The 21,237-nt window shown below is 34.1% G+C and overlaps 1 protein-coding gene across 1 annotated transcript in view; it reads left to right on the top strand.

The window, feature by feature from the left end:
* The first annotated feature begins 15,559 nt into the window (after positions 1–15,559).
* LOC110095387 overlaps positions 15,560–21,237 on the top strand; it is a 21,197-nt gene continuing 15,519 nt past the window's right edge. Inside the window, exons 1-7 of the mRNA XM_020820915.2 lie at positions 15,560–15,688; positions 15,766–15,899; positions 16,004–16,065; positions 16,294–16,353; positions 16,977–17,055; positions 17,534–17,604; positions 18,800–18,901. Of these exons, the coding sequence (XP_020676574.1) occupies positions 15,845–15,899; positions 16,004–16,065; positions 16,294–16,353; positions 16,977–17,055; positions 17,534–17,604; positions 18,800–18,901 (429 nt within the window). The 5' untranslated portion in view covers positions 15,560–15,688; positions 15,766–15,844. The remainder of the gene's footprint in view (positions 15,689–15,765; positions 15,900–16,003; positions 16,066–16,293; positions 16,354–16,976; positions 17,056–17,533; positions 17,605–18,799; positions 18,902–21,237) is intronic.

Below are 21,237 nucleotides of genomic sequence, written 5' to 3'. Positions count from 1 at the left end.
GTGTTTTCTTCTGTAATCGTGTTACTTTTTTTTTTTTTAAATCGGAAAGCAAAAAAGATTACAGATGGTCGGAGAGAGTCTGGAAAAAAAGGTTTTGGAAGCAAAGCAGGATAACCAGACCCGACCGCTGGCCGAGCGAACCTCGAAGATCGCTAGAATGTGAGGAACATTGGGTTGGTGGGGTGGGTATGTTTTTAGGGCTTCGGCTAGGGAATAGAGCTATATAGGATTGTTATGGAATCCAGTAGGAATAAACAGAGGAAAAGAAGGATCGGGCCGACAAGAGTGGCCAGCCATTAGCAATTCCGCATTTAGGGACGGGAGCTTTGGCTGCGCGTATTAGTTTATCTGGCTCTGCGTATTTGCATATCTGGCGGTTATAGATCTCCTATATTGTTAATATTTCCTTGATATACTTCTCTTAGCACGGAAAGGTGAAGGATGAGGAGAGAAAATAGAGAGGGTGGTTTTTAAGGGCGATTGGATCGTTTAAGAAATCGGGAAATTTTGGTTTTATTTGGTTTGGGTGGAAGCGAATGGAAATGGTTTTGGAATATTTCAATAACAAATACGGGGATTTTTTTTTTTCATTTGATTTTAATTGAGGATCTAATTGGTTATTTGAAGTCTAAAAATATACTTTAAAAAAGAGGAAGTTTGTTGGACTCATCATTTAATTTGTGTGGAGTTAGAGATTAATATTGAGCTAAAATATGCAAAGAAATATTTTAAATGTAGTAATTTTAATTTCACAAATAAAATAAATGAAAATATATTTTTTTATTAAAACTTCGTTTTTCCCATGCAAACAACCAAATAAGGCTTCCCATGAAATGAAATTATTGAAAACTTATAGTTCACATAAAATTCAATTAGGCTTTGCTGGATGAACTTAAAGAAGACTTGATAGAGAAAACTTCAAGCAATTTCACTCATTTAGTTTCTCTTTTAATGGTTTAAAATAGTAAACCTTTATTAGGATTGTAAAAAAATTTATTTGATCAAATCAAAACTTTGATGTGAATCTTATGTCTTTAAACAGCCAAAAAAAATCAAACATATTCTCAATCTTTCTTTATTCGAATGAACCTGAGGCAAAAATTAGTTTTTCTTACACGACATCATCTCCTTTTCAGGGCCTTTTCGTTTCTTTTTTCTTCTTATAAGCAAGAGAAACGCATAGAACACCATTATTGCAGAATAATATTCCAATCAACCTCTAATATAAATGACACTCTCTCAAAACATAGTAAAAATAATCTATGTTGCCTCATGAGGAGCAAAATAATTATTGGGATATAAACATGGCTACAACTTTACTATTATGATTTACTGATTTACTCACTACAGGAAAATATCGTTTTTCCGGTGGATTTTTCGGCTGAAAATTATGAAGTTTCCGACGGATTTTGAAATTTTCCAGCATATTTCTAGCGAAAATATTTTCGACGGTAAATCGAGTGTCGGAAAACTTTTCCGTTGAAGAAAACACGACGAAAAATTTTTCCGGCAGAATAATTCCAACGGAACATTTTTCCGGTGGAAAAAACTCCGTTGGCATAACAAAAACATGATTTAAAATATTAATTCCCGCAGGAGTTCCCGCCCACGTGGCCCGCAAGGCTTACTCGTACTGCGCTCAGTGTAGCCAATCCCACGACTGTTCACAGCCGTGGATATCTTTGGGATCGTAAGGTTGAGATTTAACACTCCCCCTTAAGCTGGGAAATATGGATCCATCATTCCCAGCTTGTCGATCATTTGGAGGAAGACAAGACTGTCCAATCCTTTAGTAAGGAAATCTGCAAGTTGATCCTTTGATGATACATGGTCAACACTTACTAGACCACTGTCTAGTTTTTAAGAAATTTGGATTAAATATTTATCTCTTTGAATTATCTTTTGACATGTCTGTATGTCCTATTTTTAATATTGAATATATAATATTTTAGTTTGGAATTTTTAAACCTCGTGATTTACAAGAAAACCTTATCGGTGGAGATTTTCTTTTAATTTTGTAGGTTCCTTATACCTCACAATTCTTGGATATTAATGCCATCAGTTTTGAAAAATTCACTCTAACAAAAGGTGTATAACCCATATTGATTTTCAAAAGACTAGCCACCTTATAACATATATTGTTTTAATTTTCGTCACTAATAAGCTTATGTTGTGTTGTTTTTCAACTATTAAAGATATGATCTACTTTTCCAAAGAGGACATTGGTGATGTTTCACTTGTATGGTCCTTATGCTTGTGATATGTGTTATTGGTAAGAGTCCCTTTTAAGTTAATGTCTTACCTGCAGTTAAAAAGCTATTGTGGGAAAATAAAATTTGAATGCCCATGTAGATTTGAGGTGCTCCTATTTTTATGATCAAATACGACATTGAGAATAAAACACTATCTCGACAGGTAGACAAATTATTCTACAATAGGTTCAAATATAAAAATAGGGTTTTTGAAATCATTCTTTTTTATAGTTGTTGCATCCTGGAATATTCACGATGATAGAGATATATATCGTTTAAAAATCTTAGCATTGTACGAAGATCCAACACGCAATCAAATAAAAAGAGAGTACAACATTCATAAGAGACACTAAGATTTTTACGTGGAAAACCCTTAAAAGGAGAAAACCATGGGGCCTAGCCCAGTTTGAATGAATCCACTAGTATTTGCAGTTGATTACAAATAAGGCTTTTAATCGAGGGAAGGCCATGGCTTGATGTAACAAATTTACACCATATAGAGTGTGTTACATGGTGTAAATAGGAAGAATCATTGTTGATATGTTCGTTTGGTCGGAAGGACTATAGTCGATGGGTGACAGAGGTTGGAAATAACATTGTTTGGAGACGGAGGTCGGATGGATCATACTTGGTGGGCGACGCAGGTCTGAAGGACCGTTGTCTGGCGAAGGAGGTCGGAAGGACTGTAGTAGGTGGGTAACGGAGGTCAAAAGAACCGTAGTTGGCAAAGGAGGTCAGAAGGGCCATAGTAGGCTGACAACAGAGGTTAGAAGTCCGGTGGTTGGTGGAAGTCTGGTGACGAGTGGAAGTTGGGCGTCAGATAGAAATTCAACAACCGACGGGAGTCCAATATCAGGAAAAAATTTGGCAATGGACAAAAGTCTGACAATGGGCGAAAGTTCTGCATCGGGTAGAAGTTCGGCGAAAGTCCGACAACTCATAGAAGTCCGACAACTGGCAGAAGTTCAACGTCGGGTTGAAGTTCGACGGAAGTCCGACAATGGATAGAAGTCCGATGACGGGCGGAAGTTCGGCATCGAGAAGAAGTCCGATGAAATTTCGATGATGGGTATGAGTTCAGTGACGGGTGGAATTTCGACGTCGGGTTGAAGTCTGTTGAAAGTTCGGTGACGGGAAGAAGTCCGACAACGGGCGAAACTTTGGCGTCGGGTATAAGTCCGACAAAAGTCAACAGACAGGCAGAACTTCGGCGTTAGTTGGTGGCCAGGCATAACTCTGGCGTCAGTCGATGGTCGGGCATGACTCCAACGTTGGTAGGCTGCCGGGTGGAAATCCGGTGGCGGTCGAGGAAGAGTCTGGTGGCAAGAGAGCTCTCTTCCTTCTCTTCTTGCATGGGCTTCCTTCTCTCTCCCCCTTTTGGGCGTGCCTTTTTATGAGAAATGAGGGGTCTATTTATAATTTTCTGAGAGTGGCATTACCAGTAAATAGGAGGAAGATCAAGGGTAATTTGAGAGTGGTTTAAATGGACAGCTGAAAATGACTGTTTAATAGGCATTTGAATGTCTTAACGACAAAAGAATTTTGACAATCTTGGGCTCGTTGGGTTCATCTCGTCGAGACGCTCGATTTGACTATAAAATGCACTTAGGGTCTTTGATTTGGACCTATTTGGGCTCGGATTGAGTCAAATTTGGTGTTGTCAGGTTCATATTTTTGAGATGTTCAGTTTAAATGTAAGTTTGCTGAAATCGATGTTCATATAATCCCGAATTCAAATTTTGAAGTTTCCAACTTGATTTTTGCCTTGAGATTCGTGTCCAATCAAGATATTTTTTTGATGATATATTAGTTGTCCCATATTTTTGGACGTCAAGGCTCTAGAAGTTTGAAAATATGTGTTACATAATTTCAAGCTATTTGAATCTAAAAAAATTTCAGAAAATTCTTACCAAAAATTTTTAAATAGCCAAAAATTGATTACAAAGCTGAGTTGAGCTTCAAAAATGTCAAAATTGGATTCAGAATGTTGAAAACGGTTCTAGAGACCCCATAAACATTTGATTTGGATTGTCCGGGTCGAAAATCTGGCTCGGACATGTGAAGGCAGCTGAACCGGCCGCCACCGCCTGCCACCGACGAAGATGAAATGACGCAACCCTTGGGGTGCACGGTTCTCTTGTGACTGGTTATATAACCAGCTGCTATAAGTATTTTTTTTTTTTGCAGTGGGGCTCACATAGATTTTTTTTAATTGAAGCGGTAATATATATATATATATATATATATTGATAATTTTTTTAAAATACGAAATTTGTAATTTTTGAGCCCCACAAATTTTCATTAAATTTATAAAAACGTTTTTTAAAAAAATTAAACAATTTGGAGGCAAAAGTTTTCCCTCATTTTCCTCCTATAAATGCCCTCTTGGGACAAAGGAAAAAAAATGCTCATTTTCTTTTCCTCCATTCTTCCTCTAACTTTCTTATAGTTGAGGCATTCCAGTGTTTTTTGTAGGGACATCCCCTATCAAATTTCAGTGCCCCTCTTTTGTGTAGAAGGAGATTTTTTCCTTATTCCTTTTTCTTCCTTATGTTAATTTTCTTACATTAGAGGCATGCTATTGTTTGAGATAGATGGCATCCCCTATAGAGTTTCAATGTCCCTCTTTTGTGTAAAGAAGTCATGATGAGAGCTTACTCTTTGAATAAACTATCCTTGACAAATGAAGATCAAATGCCTCTTGCATGCGAGGGTGATTTGAAAAGATATGGTGGCAATTGTACCAGGGAGGAAGGCCTGTAATTGTTAATAGATAAGAAGATTTTTATGATGTTTGAGTAGAATTCATTCAGCGATCAATGACGACGATCGAGGGAAGCACGATAACAGTCGGTGTCCGGATGGAAAGTTGAGGGAGATTGTTAGACGGTGTACTACTAATAGTAGTCGAGCAAGAAGCCGATGATGTCAGATATAAAGTAAAGGACCGATGACATACATCATGCAAGGGACGATGATGGCGGTGGTCCAATTGCATTCTTTTTGAAGTTGTTTGTTATTGGATAATATTAACTTGTATGCATGATGTTGATGCACTTTTAATTTCATCTTCTTGTAAAATGAATGTGTACTTGAACTGATGTGAAATTTACATAACTCCAATGATATTATATATGAATTTGAGATTATTATATAGGCCCAATGATATTTCTCACTTGAAATGAACTTATCCTTCAAAGTAAATTTATCCAGTGCCTTTTGATGCTTTTTGGTCTTTGTATAACTGTGCCTTTTGAGACTTTTTAGCCTTTTAAGCTCTATGAATAAGTGATGGCCCTGTCAATCACTTACTCTCATGGAATATTTCTAAAGAAAATGTTGTTTACTCAGAGCATTAATCGATGACGTTAATAAGTTAAGAGAAATCCACAACGGATATTTGACCTATAGGAGGTTGCTTGCTAAAGTATCACTCAATGATATTAACATTTATGGAAGTGGTCGAGAGAATCCACCAAGAATGTATAACCTATTCGAGGTTGTATATCAGAGCACTACTTGATGATATTAACATATATGAAAGAGATTGAGAGAATCCACCAAGGATGTATGACCTATCTGATGTTGTATGTCAAAACAATTCTCGATGATATTAACCTATATAGAAGAGGTCGAGAGAATCCACCAAAGATGTATGACATATCCGAGGTTGTATGTCAGAGCACTGCTCGATGACGTTAACTTAAATGAAAAAGGTCGAGAGAATCCACCAATGATGTATGACCTATCCGAGGTTGTATGTTAAAGCACTGCTACCCATGTGGAAGAGGTCGAGAGAATTCACTTATGATGTATGCTATCCATGGTTGTATGCCAGAGCGTTGCTCGATGACGTTAATAACCTATATGGAAGAGGTCGAGAGAATCCACCAAAGATGTATGATCTTTTCGAGATTGTATGTCAGAGTACTACTCGATGCCGTTAACCTATATGGAAGAGGTCGAGAGATTCCAGCAAGGATGTATGACCTATCCGAGATTATATGTCAGAGTGCTGCTCGATGATGTTAACTTGTGTAAAAAAGGTCGAATCAAATCCCCTTGAGATCGATTTTGCCTTGATTGGGAGGGGGCAAATGCAACGTGTATCTCGAATAAAAGGTGAAGAATGATCTATCATTAGATCGTTACTGCCTTTTTGAGGTCAAGATTAAGACCTTACCCAAGTAGTAGAAGTTCAGCAAGGGACTGTATAAAGCTTATAATTGATTGGAAGCATCCTTGTATTTGCTAGGATTTTCCTGAAATATCTTCTTGATCTTGCATCACAAAAGTATTTGTCGATGAAACACATCTATTGCAAATATTTTGCGGCGGAAGTGCGACAAAAAAAATTCACCGCGAATTGTGGCGGAATATCTGTCGCACATTTTGACGGAACATCCATTGCAAATTTGCTATTATTTGTGACATATTTTTCCATTGCAATCAACGATACTAAATCATTGTACCAAGGTTTGCGATAGAAATTCTGTCGCAAATTTGCCGGAAGCCTATAGAAGAAATAAAAAGATAGCTCCCGCTATCTATTATTGAGCTTTCCAATACTACGAATCAAAATAGTTTAAAAGCAATAATTAAATATAAGAAAAAGCACTACTAATCAAACAATAATATTCAAATAGCTCAAATAAAAGAACACATTCCTTAAAATTCTACAATTGTTATGACGCTATTAAAGTATCAATAGTTCTTATAGTACATCAAAATAAATAAAATGCATTAATAATATTTTTATAGACAGTCTAAGCGGAATCTGTCCCCGCTATCATGCTTGGTAGATGTAGTGCATGTTGATTTCCACCAATTTACTTTCTCAATCTTCTAAGCTCATCAAGTATTTGAATGTTCATGTCCACCAGTGTTTTTCAGACATTTTCTAACTCTGTCGTCAAGTTAGCCATATGTTGGCTATATAAACTCTCTTGGCTACCTGCGGAGTAGCTGGTAGCAGAAGAGTGTTGTCCATTGTATGCATGGGCTTACGAGCCCAATCCATAAACCTATCCCTTCTTCTTTCCACCTATCGCCTAAGATCAAGTGCGATAGTTAGAAACATCTATAGATCTTTAGAAGAATCATCACCTGCTACAGCCTGGCTCTCTTGAAGCCTTTATACTTATCATACAAAACATAATATAAGATTAATCATTATATAATCATCACTTATAATATTTTTGTAAGTATATCTCCATCCATTATACCATCACCATGAATAATAAACTCTAAGAGTAAAGACACTCATCCACTTAAGCATCCTCATCTATGCAACACTTTACTTAATATAATGCTTCTCTTTTAATGACAAAAAAACTACACCATAAAATATTGTATGTCTCACTACTATCTTATATAATTTTCCCTTGAGTTTGAGAGGGACTTTTCTATCATACAACAAGCCTGATGCATTCATCAACTTTAACCATCCAACTTGAATTCTACTGATAATATCTCCATCCATTACATAATCATCATGAACAATAGACTTTAAAAGTAAAGCCACTCATCCACCTAAGCATCCTCATCTCTGCAACACTAAACTTAATATTATGCTTTCTTTTAATGACCAACATTCTACACCATAATAAGGCATTATAGGTCTCACCATCATTTTCTCTTAAGTTTGAGGGAAACGTATCTATGACACAATAATCCTGATGCATTCCTCCATTTCAAACATCCAACATGAATCCTACTAATAATATCTCCATCCATTACATTATGATCATGAAGAATAAAATCTAAGAGTAAAGCCACTCATCCACCTAATTGTTCAATCTTATTCGCAGGTTTTATTTTCCAGCTGGCAAAAAGGTATTCCGATTTCTTATTCCATGTTAATTTGGCGGATCTTTAACAATTACTTTCCTGTTGATGATAACTTGAGGAAGAAAGGATTTTATATTATTTCCAAATGTCAATGTTGCTATCATATTGAAAATTTGAATCATGTTTTTGCTAATGGTCCCATTGCTCTTAAAGTTTTGTTATATTTTGACAATATTTTTATTTCTCAATTTTGTAAGTTGTACACCAACATTATTGGCATCTTGCAGGATTGGATGATCCCTAATAAAAAGCATATTCGGAACATTTTACCCATCATAATTTGTTGGTTTTTGTGGAATAGTAGGAATGAATCTAAGCATGAAAATATTACTATGAATGCCTCAAATATCATCATCAGAATTAAAGACAAAATTAGGCAGCTTTACTTAGCAAACTTGTTAACTTTACTTTTTTTAAAGATTATTCTTATACGGCTGAGTTTTTTGGTATTCCTATTGAGAATATTGATCATTCTTATAGAGATATTCTTGTTAAGTGGTTTAAACCCTTTGTGGGCTATTATAAACTTAATACCGGCGTTTCTTACAAAAATGAGAAAGCTGGTTGTGGTGGCCTTATTCGTGATTCTGTCGGTCATGTTATGATTGCTTTTGCTGGTCTTGGGATTGCCAATAATGCTTTCATGGCTGAAATACAAGCCTTAAAGTATAGTTTACATTTATGTTTATCTCTAGGGATTACTAATGTTTGGATAGAGATGGGTGCTTTGGTTGTGATTCATTACATTAATCAAAATTGTATCACGAATCCTTCTTACTTCTATCTCTCATATTTAAACAATGCTTGAACTTCATCAATTATTCTATCTCTCATATTTATAAAGAAGGTAATGCTACTGCGGATTTTCTAGCTGATTTAGGTTGTAATATGATGGGATTTGAGGATTTTGTTGGATCCTCACTGCCGGCCCGATTGGTGGGTTTAACTAGACTTGATCAGATGGGTATGCCTAATGTCAGATCTTCTTAATTATGTTTGTTTGGTTTTTTACCCTGGCTGTTTTCTTGACTTTGTTGCTGATTATTGGTGTTGGCTTTTTTCTGTTGTTGTGCTGCTATTATGTTGTATTTGGTTGGGTCTTAGCAATGATTGGGATACCTATTTTACTGAATTCACCCCGTCATGCCGCTCTCTTTTCCTTCGGTGGAGTTTGTTGTGTTGGTTCGATGGATTAAGGCATTTATCTTTGTTGAAGTTTGCTATTTATGTTGAATTTCTTGGGGGGGGGGGGGGGGGGGGGGGGCCAGCTTTTCCGGTGGGGGGGGGGGGGGGGGGTCTGCTGGACTACATTCTCGTTTATTATATGTTGGGTTGTTTGTTCCTTTTTTTCATGTTCCTTGCTGATGGTTTTGAGTGGTTTGCTTGGCCCTGATGCTCTCTCGTGTACCTGCTGCTCTCCAGTTGGGAGCCTGGTTTGTTTTGGCTATTATGGGAGTACGTTTGGCTGTTTTTTCCCTTGGGGGTGCTGTTGGATGGAGTTCTGTTTTTGTGATATCTCGGGTTACTACTGCAGTGGTTATGCTATGCTCGCCTTTGGATGAGATTTGAGTGGCAGCTGGGGTTATCTCATGAATGGTACATGAGCTATGATCTAATTGAAGACTTCAGATCAGTTGTCATTTTGCTAGTTTTACGATTTGTGTTTCTTTACTATTCTGGAATTGGCACCTTTGTGGTTTATTCCTTTCGGATTTGTGTTTTTGGAATGTTAATTATCAGGATCAATTCAGCAAATTTTGTAGCCCGTTTATTTTATTTTCTATTTGGCTTAGTATTTTTTCTAGTGTTCTTGCAGGCCTGTCTTTCAGGTTTTTGGAGATCAGTTCTCATTTTGTGCAGGATTCTATTTTGGTGGAGAAGGCGGTGCTGAACATGTTCAATTTTTTTCCTTCTTTTTTGGATTTTTAGAATGTTCTTATGTTGCCTTGTAATTGTGCTTAGTTTGGAACTCCGACTCTTAAGATCTTTTTTATTTTCTATTGTAGCTCGTTAGAGCAATTATGAGCTGGAGATCCTTTTAAGGATCTTGTATTTCCTTTTTTATTTAACTCGTAGGCCCGTTGGTGGGTTTTAACAAAAAAAAAATCCTCATCTCTGCAACACTTAACTTAATATTATGCTTCTCTTTTAATTGCCAACATTCTATATCATAAAGCATTGCAGGTCTCACTATCATCTTATAGAATTTTACCTTAAGTTTAGGAGGGTCTTTTCTATCATATTATAAGCTCTATGTATTCCTTCACTTCAACCATCTAACTTGAATTCTACTAATAATATCTCCATCCATTACACCATCACTGTGAACAATAGACTCAAAGAGTAAAGCAACTCATCCATCTAAGCATCCTCATCTCTACAGAACTTAACTTAATATTATGCTTCTCTTTTAATGGCGAACATTCACATGATAAATCATTGCATGTTTCACCACCTTATATAATTTTTCGTTAAGTTTAAGGGAAACTTTTCTATCACACAAAAAGCCTTAAATTATCAGCAATCTCCATGCATCTTCTAATTAACTCTAAAGTATGATCAATAGATTTGAAATGAAATGGAAGAAATATTACCTTCAACGCCGATATGATGCGACATGAAGGGGCTGTTTGGATGCCAGATTTAGGGTAGATTTATGTGATTTGGTCGAAGAAGCGCGAAGGGGAGAAAACTATCTTCACAGCGAGCAAGCTCTTATTGTTGCTTCCGATCAAAATGCCGATCCAATAGGAAGGGAATGTCTTCGTCGAAGGAGAGAAATCGAACAATGATGAAGAAGGCGAACAACGAAGATGGGACCGGAGAAGAACAATTACAAAGAAAATTTGGAGATGACAGACAAGCAAATTGAAGGAATGTCGTCTAAGGAGACGATGTCACATGGTTGTCGAAGGAATGTCTACGGGCATGACAGCAGAATAGAATTAGAGCGAATGAAAAAAATAATGAGGATGTCAGCTTAGATAGAAGTGTTTATGAAGGATTTGCGGCGGATTATCCAAAAAAAAAAATCCGATGCAAATCAATCACAAAATAAATGGTGAAAATTTTCGTCGCAAATCCGCCTCTATTTTAGAGAAAAAATTTTCCGTCGTAAAGTCCGCCGCAATTATTGAATTTCCTGTAACACATTGCATAAGGAAAGGGTTTCCTCTTTCTTTTGTCATGTTTACTATTGTAATGAATGCCTTTTCTAGACCCACGGAGACTAATGATTTCAATTCTACATTTTCCTGCATTTTCTAAAAGGAATGCTAGAGTCTCTGACCTCATATACATCGATGTCCTTTTTCTATTTTGTATGGCCTCTTATTCCAATCTCTCTGTCCTAGTGTCTATCCTAAATACTTTCAATAATTAGACTAGTCTCATTGCTAACATTAATAAATCTATTATTTGCTTCTCCAAATCTATGAACCCTTTAGAAAAGATCTTCACTCAAAGATTTTGGGACTTACTATTAAAGCTCTTCCTAGGGATTATCTAGGTATTACCCTTTCCACTAGATTGAATCAATCTTTAAATGATGAATAAGCTTATGGATGTTTGGAAGGGTGGAAGCAAAAGGTTCTCTCCTTTGATGGGAGATTCTAATTACTCTATTTTACCATATGGAATTATCTCACCTATTTTTTTAAATCCTTGGCTTATTTGGGTCTCTCTCATTGAGAAAATTGGGGCACAAAATTTTTCATGTTTTTCAACGTGATCAGAAAACTAGGTTATCTTAATTCATTAGCAACCTTCAATGATGATTACCATTTATGATTCTTCTATATCTTTCTTTTGGATTGGAAGAGATTCTATTAATAATGGGGAATTATACTCTCAAATGTTTCATGAGATTCCCAAAACTGTGTGCCATAAATATATTTGATTTAAAGGGTATGCTATTAACTAAGCTTTTCATGATTATAAATTTATTGAGGGTGGCCTAAAAATTACTGATTACTTCATGTTTTGGTGAATCATAGTTTTGTGTTATACAAAAATTATAATGAAAGCCAAACGCGTCTAATTTTTTATTAAGAACTCTTTACCAGGCTTCTTTAAAAATGCGCATCTAATGGGGAATTTTTTTACTTGGGAGAATCTTTCAATCAGGTTTTAAATCAATTTGATACTATAAGATTATTCCTTGTTACTGTTCATATTACATCTTATTTTATCTAGCAAGAATGAAACAATAGAATTTTGAAGAATAAGGTGACAAATGGCCACTCCTTGTTCTAACAAATCTATTTTCTATTAGATTCAAAAGTAAGATATGGAATATCGAGGTTACTCTCCCAAGTAGTATCACTCAATTATAGTTCATTTAATGTAATTAATTATATACTTTTTTTCACTGTTTGGTTGCTTGATGGTTTATTGCCTCTCTATTATATGTGAAGTTGTGGTTACTAGATGTATTATATATTAATTTATTAGATTTTGGGGTATTTTTTAGCCTATTTTTTATTTTATTGCGCTAATTTTCTCATCAATTGTATGTAATTGTAATCTAAGCAATCTTTTTTTTTTCTTTTCTCCCTTTTTTAATCTCTTGGCAGTTTTTAGGAGTAGAAATTAGAATAATATTATAATTTAGATTATTGTTAATAAAAAATGCTCGGTGTGGCTCCTTGAAGAATAAAATCGATCAGAGGGCCATTATATAAGGAACCATTGAATAGGAAGAAAATTAAAATTATGAACCTTGTAAGAGAAGATTTATCTTTGTGTTCTTCATGTTCTTATGCTTTTAGCCTCAATATAGATGAAGAATGTGAAAATGTCACTTGTTTCCTTATTTCAGGTATATTATAAATTATGATCGTAATATCCAATGGATGCCTAAGTATTAAAGCCTCCATGAAGATATCATCATCTTCAACTTGTATGCTCACGACACCATCTACTTTTGCATTTAGTATATCCAACAGTAAAAGATGGTGAAACAATTGGTCTTGCATCATCCTCATTTGCACAAAAGTTTTCAATTAAAATCATGTTTTCAGTAATAAACACATATATGATAGATCAATGTTGCATGGATATTGATATCTCATTCAAGAGAAAAATAAATAAATATAATAATTCATTAATAGATTAGTTGGAGGAATATAAATTATGGACTATGCTCCACCAAAACAGTACATCATCTCTAGTTTCAAATTAAATTGTTTTTAATCAACATATATTATTTTTATATAAGTTCTATATGATCTTCAAAGAATACTTATTTGAATTACTGATCATTTACTCTGTTTCTGATTTAATTTCATTATTTTTTTTCTCCTCTATACAGTACAAACTTATTGATATGTTATTCAACTTCAAAAAATAATTAACCTAGACATAGTTTTGTTTTTATTAGAATATATGTTCTAACATTATTCAAAGCATGATCAAACATGATTTGAACATTATTCAAATAAGTATTTGAATCAAATACAAGCACCGCAGAGCCACGGTGGGGGCATGTGCCTCCACTGGCCCGCTAAAATCGATATGAGGTGGTTGGGGAAGGAGAACTTCAAGGTGGTTTTTTGTCCGGACGTAATAACTTTTCGTCAAGAGTAATTATTGTGTCTGGACACCGAATGCGTCTAGAGACCAATAACAACGCGACACGTCACCTGGAGCTCGGTACCGAGCACTCGATATTGCTCGGTATACGTCCAAATTTTCTGTTTTTTATCCGGACGTAATAACTTTTTTTCAAGGTGAGTGCAGAGCATGGGACGCTTTTTATTAAAGGAGAAGTTGAAGTGGATGCAGGGATGAGTAGAGCCACCGAAGGTACAGTACCATGATAGTTTTGGCAGCTCTACAAATTGGATGCTATTAAGGCGGAGATGAAGAATGGAGTGCTAAAGGTTATTATGTCCACTGTGGAAAAATGTAAAAAGCTGGTCCCCTTAAGGCTTTGTTTGTTTGAGCGTTTTTTCGCCTTTTTCATTTTCGGGAATGGAGTAATTTTTTTGTGTTGTTTGGTTCGTCAAATCACATTCCCAATAACTCTTTTTTTTCATTTTTCTACAGTTTTGAGAAAACTTTTTATATATGCTTCTCCGTTACAAAACTCCATTTTCTGAACTAAAGTTTTTTAAAACTGTCTTTTACAAAAGCACCAAAAAAACAAACGAAGCCTAAGTCTGCCGCAATCTTTTTCAATCCTTAGAGCGTCATTTACAGTTTCTTATTTTTCTTGGCCCTTCATAAAAATGCAATCAAAACCAGCACATTGCATATGCCTAACTAAAATAAAAGTAGTTTCATGGAGCAGTCTGAGCACTTTGATGCGAGAATAAAACTAGTTTCAACATACATTGGATCTTTCAAGAGTTCATGGATGAATGATTTTTTAGTTAAATCTACGCAAATTAAGAACAATGACACCATATCATACCATTTCTATAGGAATGATAGGATCCTAAATTCTAATTGAGCACTATAGCTACTCAAACTCTCAAAGAAGAAACAAAAACTACAATAAAACAAATATTTTTGGAGATCGTTTTGACAATTTTATTGTTTTCTAAATTTAGTTTCATTTTATTTATTAGTTTTTCATTTATAAGAAGTTTAAATACATATTTAAGGTATGTAAACAAAAATAATTATATACTTAGCTTGCAATTTTTTTCATTTTTTTTAGGAGAGATATACCTAAAAATTCTTTTTGGATATAATTATCTCTAATGAGATATAACTCATTATTTATGGACAACTTATTAGACTGGAAATTAAACCCTAAAATTTTAGTGGCCACTATTTTTTCGTTAGTTTATTATTAAATTCTACAAAACTATATGAAAAATTTTAGTATAAAGTTTTCATATATGTCACAAATTTACAAGTAACATTCTTGAATGTTTAATTATTAAATAAAAAAAATAAAATCAATAACGTGAAAATAATTAAGAATACAATAAAAATTATAAATTTGTGCTCCCATTAATAAAATTTTGTGGCTCCACTCCTTGTACAAGCATGGCTTGAACAATATTTCAACAAGGTTCAAATGTAACTAAAAAATATGTTCTAACAAAGTTTGAAACACTATCTTCGACATTCTAACTTTGTGTTATAATTTCATTAATATATATGACCTAGTTTATGTAAAATAATAAAAATAATTAAGAAAATATTATTCATATCTACAAAAATCATTTTTTTTTATTAAACTTTATTAGTGCGGGAAAAAATCTTCAACAAAAGGATGATAATATTAATAAAGAAAGTTGAAGTATGAAAGATGTCATGTTATTCTTCCTATACATTGGGAATATAAATATAAAAAGTTATTTTAATTAAAATTTAATTTTTAAATATATTTTCTTAAAAAATTAATATATATAAATTTAATTTTCTCTCCTACTATTCTTTAAAAATAAAACTTACATTTACCAATTTCAAGAAAAACTATCATAATAGGCAGGTCTCGTATATATATATATATATATAAAATTTTGAGACATAAATTTAAATTTCTCACTTACTCAAAATTACAACCTACATATACAATTTCAAGAAAACCCGCCACAATCGGCGGTCGCCTAGTCCAGCCGAAGCCACAGGTCATGCTAAATCTCTTATAGTCTCGTCACGCACTCTTGATTTAGGGATTCTCACCTTCGATCTGGTTTCTCCTCAGATCCCCCCTCTTTATCGGATATCTCAGCTGCCCAAGCACCGCAAGAAGCCAAGTTAGGGTTTTTGATTCTGACTAGTTCATGGCGATGCATGCAGGGATGGGGCTTTCTAAAGTTGCGCTTTTGATAGGGGCTGGTAATCCCACTGTTATTGTTCTGCTTCTTCAATACCTAGTAGTTATTTCTTTCCGTGATCTGACGATCTTGGAATATGATGGCTGTACTGTACTTGTTCAATAGGATACACTGGCTCAATCCTCGTGCGCAACGGCAAGCTTTCTGATATCTTAGCCGAGCTTCAGGTGTAATTATTCGTCCTGTTGTTTCTTGCTATTGGTCTGTTTATTTTTCTTGGAATTGATCGTTTAACTTTATATGAGAACTTCATTGGATATATTGAACAAGTTATCCCTATGAAATTTGTGGTTTTAATGTTTTTCAGTGACTCGGTTGAATATGCTGAATCTATCATGTCATTGTGAACATCTATTGAATGGATTGTTTGTGATGCATTCAAAAATTATTTGCAGACTTTGTTGAAGTCCACCGAGGGTTCTGATTCAGATTCTGCGGATTCTGTTGCTCAACAGGTTTTATGCCTTACTTTTGTTTATGGCCCTAGCATAATTATTTTACATTGGCCTTCCATTTATGTACCTATTTTATGATTGAATTTTACCCCAGTTATGAATAGTTGTTTTATTGTGCTCGTTTGTAATTAACAAATTCAAACTTTATTTTTAAAGCTATAAGAGAAAGTTGGTTGTAGGGTTTTATGCGTGAAAAAATGAATAGTCGATTGAATGAATCATCCTATTTGCATTACTTTTTAGTTATTTACTTATTCTATATTGCACCTTTGGAATCTCTGCTATTTGGATTTGGTTCATGCATAACAAACATGGCAGTTCCTGAATTGTTTTTTAATCAATCATTCATTCCTACACTTATGGTTCCTTAGCTAATTTAAAAATATTTTTCACGAACCAAGAAAATTTTTTTGAGTAACGGTCACCAATATAGAATATGGGCGAAATGTACAATATTTGCTAATTGTGTTCATGGAGAACAGATTCGATGTTTTGGTGGTTAGTTTCTAGTTATTCTATTTTCTTCTCATTTTTGCCATTACATTAATATCACTGATGTCATTCATGCCTTGCTGCATGTCTACTGATTGTACTAATACAGTGTTCTATTCATGATCTTGCAGGTCAGCAGACTGGCCATGGAGATTCGACAACTTGCTTCAGCACGTTCAATTACTGTTGTGAATGGAGGTTCAGGGCAAGGTTTGTGCTTTAGTGATGAATATTAAGTAGAAAATTCATATTCAAAGTATGTCATTCAGGACATGGTTATTTGCATAAACTCCTTGTGTTTATTTTTATAATTTTGGATTGTTCCATAACCTGTCTGCATTGCTTGATAATTGAAACTTGCATTTCTCTTGAGTATTGCTACTGGATAAATATCTCAATTATTTTTGTATGACAGCTTGTTTAGTCTTTTATTGTCTAAATATACGATCTCTAGGAAGATATCCAATGAATTTCTCTTCCCAAATAATTGGAATAAGGCCAGGGATTTGATCTCTAGAAAACTAAAATCTATTTGAAGAAAATAGGAATGTACCATAAGCATGATAATATTTTAGTTATTTAATATCTTCTATTCACATTGCTCATTCCAGTATTTTTTTTGCTTCTATGATAATGTGAATTCTTTATAGTTTATGTAAGATGCTTAATTCAGTGGTCATCTATCCAGGAAATGTCACATCTTTTTTGGTGCCGGCTGCAACATTGGGGGCTGTAGGCTATGGCTATATGTGGTGGAAGGTACAGTTGATTCAGCATATATTCATAATTTATTCTACTCAGAAATTATAATTTTTTTTGTATGTTTCCATGTGGGGCCTTTTTGGCTGCTTACAAGTGAGAAGAAGAGCCACGTCCCTATTTATCAGTGAATGATAAGGAGGCCACTTCTAAAAGGGTTGTTTGGTTGTGGATGAAATGGAAGCTTTTAGTAATCCATATATACATACATGCAAGCCACATGCACACATGCGCTCATGCTGCTGCAATCACTGCTAATATTTATATGTTGTAATCAGTCAATTAATTATAATATTATGCATTGTACATTATAATAAATATCTAACGTTTGTTGCATATAATTTATTTTATATGCATTACTAAATATATTCTAAATATTATGCACTTAAAAAAATTAAAAATAATAATATCTAATACATTATATAGTTTATGTTATATATTTAATATATTATTTATTGTATAATCTTATAATTTCACAAGAAGGTGAGTAAAGTCAAATAGCTAAGAATAATGCTTGTCACTTCTTGCTAAAGAAATCACTTCCCATTTCTCCCCTCAACCAAACAGCAAAAGTGGTCCACGTCCTCATTGGACGCTTCACACTTTTTTACACATGCAATCAACAATCCTTTGATGGGAGTATTATATTTGTTTTCTACAGCCCAGGAACTATAAGTTGCATTACCTATGAGAGTTAAATCTTTAACCTAGGCAATACATGCTGACATATTTTGATTGTCTGAGGCTGAAAGATGATTGATACGGTATTTCTGTTTGAATGTGTTCTTTTAATCTTAAGAAAAAAGTTTAGTTTTTAATTAAAGCAAATTATTGTAAGTACATGATTATGGTGCTAAGATTATGAATTTGGGAGTTTGATTTGATAACCTTTTTGGGAAATGGTTAGCCGATCTGAGGTTTCATTCTATCAGTATTGTAGAGTATTGTTGTACTTTTTGGTTAAATTATATGAATATATGCAACTGATCACAAGCAGATGGCAGTCTAACTTAAAATTGTGAGTTGTGGTTCAATAGGATTAGCATATTAAAAATTGCACATAATACCCAGCTTGAGAACAAAAAATTCTTTTGAAGGGCTCCAGAATGTGTAATTAGCTGTGTGATTTGTAATCTATTTGGTATTGCATTGTTTGGTGGAGAAGTACTAATCCTTTTATTTTTAAATCGTACAGGGCCTTTCTTTCTCTGATCTTATGTATGTTACTAAGCATAGCATGGCAAATGCTGTTTCAAGCATGACAAAGCATCTGGAGCAAGTCTCAAATGCTCTTGCTGTAAGCCTGTCTTACTTCTCAGGAAATTTGTTCTAATATGTTATTCTTGGATGACTTTTTGTGAATGTGTTACAATTGGATCTATTTGCATGCCATGATAGCATGATGTTCTATCTACATTCATCGTTGGATCTCTTGTTTTCTAAATTCTTCATGAACTGTTTTCTTAAGGTGCAATATGAAGCGTGAGTTTTTTTTTTTCCTTGAAACTTTAATTTGCGAATGCGAAGTGCAAAGAACAAATAAAATAGTACTTTTGTTAAGTAACGCATTCATGAATGGTATATCTTATATGCGCACACTTCATTAATTTAATTCACTTTTTTTTAGCTAAAAACAAATCCTGTAATACTTCTAACAGGTTAAATAAGACAAGAAACAGTGAAACACCAATTCTAGATAACTTTAAGGACGTTCATTTCTCATAAATAAATTGGTCCAATAAAATATGGTTAACTAACAAAACAAATAAAATTAAGCTCTAAATATAATGAAAAAAGGTGTACGTTTCATATCAAATATAAAGATCACATTCGAAGCTCAACCTGTAGATTCCTGCAAGTAGTAAGGGATATGAATGCAACATGAAGCATAAGTATAAGACCAAGAGTTATTTTAAACTTAAGACGAGCATTCAAAAATCAAAATGATATTCAGGTCGCATAAAGCAAGCGATAACTTTTTGCAAAAAAAATAAGAAAAAGGAAAAAGAAAAATGGGTCATGTGTAGTCGTTAATGATAATAGAGAAAATGAAATAATCAACTCCATCAGGCAAAAATCCTTCATCTTGAAATCCTTCCTCTATATCCTTTGATTCATCATCATTATTTGCATTGGCCTCTAGTTCATCATCTTCTGCTTCTATTTCTTGACTAACAATCAAAACTTTTAGATTCCTTTTGATTTTATATTGTAAGTTTTAAAGAAAACCTTTACTTAACTAGTACAGTAAATTCATTAATTTTCCACCATGCGAGGCCATTATATTAAATGCTCCTTTATGGCATCCCTCATTTCCCCAGCCATTCATGCATATTTCAAAACACTTGTCAATACACTATAGGACAATTGAGTCATTAGTAATTTTTTAATCCCTCAAGTTGAGTTTGCTTCTATTCAATGAACACATTTTTTCTAGATTTTTTCAACTAATTTAAGGTATTATCATCATCCTAATTAGCTTTACCAGAACTACTTGGGTCTAGCTCGATGAATTCTCATTTTTTCTTTAACTATTTTAGGATATATATCATTTTCTTGTTGAGTGTTGCATAAGGGGAAACCCTATTTTTTGCTGGTCCTTTTGAACAGCTTATATTTATGTCACTGTCTACACTTTTTCTTTTATAATCCTTTGGCACTAAATGTATCTACTTGTCTAATGATATTCTTTTTGCTCTCTTTGTATATTTCCGAACCACTTGAAGTTTATTTTCATCTACCTTATCTTTATTAGATACATCTCTAATCATCTATTAATATAATAATTTTTTAAATTTATTTTTATGAATTTCATCTCAACTGCATCTGAACATTCACATTTTTGCCATACCCGACTTAGTTATTTATAATTTTTTTGCTGCTTAACTCTTGAATCTACACAACATAACTGAGCTTTTTGTAATTTAATAATATTTATCTTTAAATTCATCCTCAGACATTTTTCCATTTTAACCATCTAGTTTGAACTCTACAATTTATAGTCTTAATTTTTTTATCTAGATCCTCATTCTTTTATATAATTAAACTACGATTCTTACTCAATCACACTTAGGCATCACTTTTTTTCTAATAATATTGGCTGATAATTACTAATATCACTCCCAACAAAACTGCATATCATATATTAAATTTTTATTTCATTAACTCTATGCCTAACACTGCCGTTGCCAGGTCCCAAGTCCTGGATGAGAAAAGTGGAGGGTTGCGTTAGGTAGTCGACAGCCAGCGTAAAACTTGTCGAATAAAAATGACATGAATCCTTTAAGAAATTGTGTTAATGCTAGGGCGTCCCCTGGAAGCGACGCGCTGTATGGCCTGAATACAGTGACAAGTGTGCAAGGGCCGCTGCACCGGCGCCCGGGTGCAGTGTTAAATAGGCAAGGGTTCCCGCATCAAGGACGGATGTGGGCAAAGAAGCTAGTCCATGATACTAAATTTAGGATAGGAACTTGGAATATAGGTTCCCTTACAGGTAAATTAATGGAGTTAATAGATATTATGATTCATAGGAAATTAAATATTTTATGCATTCAGGAAACTAAGTGGGTTGGAGAGAAGGCCAAGGAAATCGATAGTTTAGGATTTAAACTTTGGTATTCGGGTAGGAGATAT

Source organism: Dendrobium catenatum, unplaced genomic scaffold (genome assembly GCF_001605985.2).
Source record: "Dendrobium catenatum unplaced genomic scaffold, ASM160598v2 fragScaff_scaffold_911, whole genome shotgun sequence".
NCBI classification, from domain to species: Eukaryota; Viridiplantae; Streptophyta; class Magnoliopsida; order Asparagales; family Orchidaceae; genus Dendrobium; species Dendrobium catenatum.
Note: the sequence above shows the minus strand (reverse complement) of the source record. Positions and strands in the feature narration are given on the sequence as shown.